The 4,213-nt window shown below is 41.8% G+C and overlaps 1 protein-coding gene across 1 annotated transcript; it reads left to right on the top strand.

The window, feature by feature from the left end:
• The first annotated feature begins 586 nt into the window (after positions 1-586).
• Positions 587-3,894, top strand: LOC108669841 (heat shock 70 kDa protein 1). The gene is made up of 2 exons (XM_018157268.2): positions 587-638; positions 1,620-3,894. The coding sequence occupies exon 2, from the start codon at positions 1,654-1,656 to the stop codon at positions 3,496-3,498; it is 1,845 nt and encodes a 614-aa protein (XP_018012757.1). The 5' UTR covers positions 587-638; positions 1,620-1,653; the 3' UTR covers positions 3,499-3,894.
• The last annotated feature ends 319 nt before the right edge of the window (positions 3,895-4,213 follow it).

Here is a 4,213-nt window from a genome sequence, read left to right as displayed (position 1 = left end):
AAATTAACAACGATGAATTATTGCGATACAAAGTTGACCTAGCGGCAACCGAGTGAGCTACGGCACAGTTATTCCACGCTCCTGAGACTGTAACACGTCACGGACAAGCAAATCGTTACAAAGAAATCATTGTAACAGATTCGCTGGCGATGATGAAAATAGAAAGAATTACAACAAACAAATTCATCACTTCGAGATAGCAAAAGAATACATCTACCTTTGAGTCATAAAACTGACGTAAATAATTTAAATAGAGATAAATGAGCACGAGCTCGGTCCGTAACTCGTTCGTAACAGCATTGAACGAGCGTGCTGCCAGGTACCGCCATACGCCATCATCAATGGAGACTGCATTGCGTTTTTAATTCAAACATGAGTGACTGTGATCTGTATAAGTTCACTGCATTTAATCCAATCTATATATAAAGGAAGATTATTAAAGTTTCTTTATAATGCTCAATAAATATCAGCCACTAAACTGTAAACCGTACATCACTTTGCATAGATTACAATTATCTAGATAAGAACTTAGGCAGTGGCACTGCTTGTCAGTAGTCACGTCCATGTATTAATTCAACCATGGTCACGTCATTCAGGTGAGGTTATACGAAGGGAAGGTGCGTCACGTGCGAGCTCAGGTTTGTGATATTATTTGCCCTCTTATTGGACCATCTATAATTGAATTGCCATTGAGAAAACATCCCTAAGAATACATCATCTTTTTCACGACGGTGACGATAAATCGATCTTCGTGCATATGGGATGAATAATTTCGTTAGATGTGCTGCCTCGAAGGTTGGGCTCTAACAAAGGAGTGATTGATATTTATGTATAATGAATTAGAGCTTATTTATAAATATCTCTTTCATATTACTCTTGTTGTTTAATTCAGATGTATTTAACTTAAAAAAATTCTAAATCTTTTGTTAATTCAGAATGGTGATATTTTAATTGTGATGTGTTAAAATTTGAGGTGGATTCCATCTTTTCTATTCATGATTCATTCATCTGGAATGGATACAGTCCAGCCTATAGTGGTTCAAACATCTGCTTTACGTGAAAATTGTTAACAATAATAAGATTATAAGAGAAGCAAGTTAATTTCACGCCAACCACAATTATTGGAAGAGATTTCTCGGCTCAAAATCAATGAGATTACAGAGAAATTCCGTAAAAAACACTTCTGCCTTATCACTTTATCTTCTGACCAATAACTGCGCCCCATTTAAGCTATATTGTATTCTAACCTTGAATGCATTGTCATGATTCATACCTACACAACGATTAACTTTAAACTTTTCTCTCGATATACAGAATTAGCTAAAGTTCTTCTAAGTTTCAAATATCTCTGTCCCATTTACTCATACAATATATTATGATTATTTGACGATTCTATTGAAATTGCAAGTATTTTGAAGCGTTTAAATGGTCAGAATATTAAAATCGTCTGAAATTGATGAAATAAATGGTTGTCTATTCCGATGTTCGGCTGCTGTGCGCCAATAGCGCTGACGCAAGTGATACCACCCCTTACGAACTTAACGCCCTGACAAATGTCACATGTATGCAAAATCTGAATTACAAATCACCCGAAACTAATGTTTTCTTCATAATTGCAGATCAATTCGATTTTCGAGCTGCTGATATCCCGAGATGGCGGCGAAGCAAGACTACGCGATCGGCATCGACTTGGGCACGAGCAACTCGTGCGTGGGTGTCGTCAAGAACGGACAAGTGGTCATCATCGCAAACGAACAGGGCGACCGCCTCACGCCGTCGTTTGTGGCTTTCACGGACGAGGAACGACTTATTGGTGAGTCGGCCAAGTACCAACGCTCCATAAATCCTGTCAACACAGTATACGAAGTGAAGACACTCATAGGACGCAAGTTCAGCGATGAAGCAGTGCAGAATAAAGTTCCCCGCTGGCCGTACCGCGTCGTTAACGACAACGGCAACCCCAAAATCTGCGTACATTACCGAAGGACGGAAAAGATTTTTACTCCCGAAGAGATTTCTGCGATGGTGTTGGCCAAAATGAAGGAGATTGCGGAGACTTATTTGGGATGTGAAGTGAGGAAAGCTGTTATTACGGTGCCTGCGTACTTCAGTGACTCACAACGGCAAGCAACCATCGATGCCGGTACCATCGCTGGTCTCCAGGTACTGAAAATCATCAACGAACCAACGGCTGCCGCCATTGCGTACGGGGAAGACACCAGGGTCTCCAAGGAGACCAACATTCTGATCTTCGACTTCGGCGGCGGGACTTTCGACGTGTCAATCCTGATAATGAAGAAAGGCAATTACGAAGTGAAATCTGTTGAAGGAAACAGCCAGCTTGGAGGAGGGGACTTGGATTCTCGTGTTGCTCGATTTATAATCGAAGAATTTAAGAAAAAAACTGGGCTGGACGTATCTAAGGACACGACAGCTCTAGCAAAGATCACAAAAGCTGCCGAAAAAGTCAAGATCAATTTGTCATCTCAGGTGAGGGACCGAATTCAAATCGAGTGCTTGAGTCAAGGCCAAGATTTGGACTTGGGTTTGACCCGTAACAGGTTAGAGTTGCTCTGCGCCGACATTTTCGACGAAACCTTGCAGTGCGTCGACACTGCGATTGCCAACGCCGGGATGACAACCGATGAAATTCACGAAGTGGTCTTGGTCGGCGGCTCGGCCAGGATCCCCAAACTCCAAAAGATGCTCAAAGATAAATTCCCAACGAAAGAAATTAAAATGACCATCAACCCGGCAGAAGCTGTCGCGTACGGCGCTGCTGTTCAGGCAGCCATGCTCAACAACGACCGGAGTGTTGAAGACATTCAGCTGTTGGAGGTAGCTCCTCTGTCTTTGGGAGTAGGTCTTATAGAAGATATAATGAGCACCATCATCGAAAAAAATACTAAAGTACCTGCTACGATAACGAGAAAGAATTACACGACTGCCGACTTTGATTATCAAGAATACATAGAATTCCCTGTTTATGAGGGTGAGAACTCCATTGCATCAAAGAACAATTTGTTGGGAGAGTTCAGGGTTGAAGGAATCGAATTAGCACCCGTTGGTGTCCCCAAAATTGACATTACCTTTTCGTTTGACAAAAACGGGATTTTAAACGCAACCGCCGTGGACACGAAAACAGGAGGCGGAGGCCACGTGACCATCTCAGTGAATAAAGGTCGTCTTATGAAGGAGGACATCGAGAGGATGATGGTCGAGATGAAGGATATCGAAGAAAAGGAGGATCAACACCGTGCCTTGATGGACGCTTCTGCCTCTTTGGAGGAAACGATCGTGAAGAAGAAGGATCTTCTTGAACGTAAAAAGAGCCTCAGGAAAATATCTCAAAAAGGCTACGAGAAAATCAAGAAAGTGTGCGATGAAGCAGAGATTTGGTTGGAGGCTCACGGCGACGCAAGCAAGGATGAGTTTGATGATAAGGAGCAGCAGTTCAACGAGTCTTTCTCTGAACTCTTGGCCGACCTGAGCTTCTGAACTGCTGCTTGTTACGTGGCAGCAGCAGTCCAATTGCTGCTTGTTACGCGGCAGCAGCTGCTCAAAACTCCATCACGCGTTAAACAATTTTGAATATTTTACTGCGCATTTAATTAGTGCACCGCAATAAACTGAAATAATCATGAATAAATCGACGCGTCCGTAGGCAAGGAGGGCGAAGTGTGGGATCAGGGCGCATCCGTGAGCATTTCATGCTGTTTATTTTTAAGGTCTGCATTATTTTAAGAGACTTTATTCCGTAAGCTTGATGAGTTTTTTGCTCGGGCATTGGTTTGTTCCAATTTACCCCATATTTCATCATTGATTAAACATTTTGTATCCTTTCATCAGAAATTTTAGCTCATTTTCTCATTTATGGAAAAAATGCACTATTGTGCTCGCCATGTCCGTCCGTCCGTCCGTGACTTTACGTTTTCGTCGACGAGAAAATGCGCTCTGCCACTCACTGTAGTGAGTACCGAGTTATATTTTATTTTGGAGTAAGTACCGGAAGTAAACTCCCCTGTACGTACAGAATGCTAGTCAAATGTTCAATGTACCTATAGAAAATAGAATGATAATGATTTTCATTAAAAATCGTAGCGCTCACATGTTGCTAAATATTGTTTGATTTTCATTTATCTCTCACTTGTCCGTTTACTAACGGACGTTTAGCTTGAGAGGAGTTGCCTTCTGAATGAAACCGTTTTATTTT

This window comes from Hyalella azteca, unplaced genomic scaffold (assembly GCF_000764305.2).
Source record: "Hyalella azteca isolate HAZT.00-mixed unplaced genomic scaffold, Hazt_2.0.2 contig1896, whole genome shotgun sequence".
In the NCBI taxonomy this organism is placed as follows: domain Eukaryota; kingdom Metazoa; phylum Arthropoda; class Malacostraca; order Amphipoda; family Hyalellidae; genus Hyalella; species Hyalella azteca.
The sequence above is the reverse complement of the archived record's forward strand: the minus strand, read 5'-3'. Positions and strand labels throughout refer to the sequence as shown.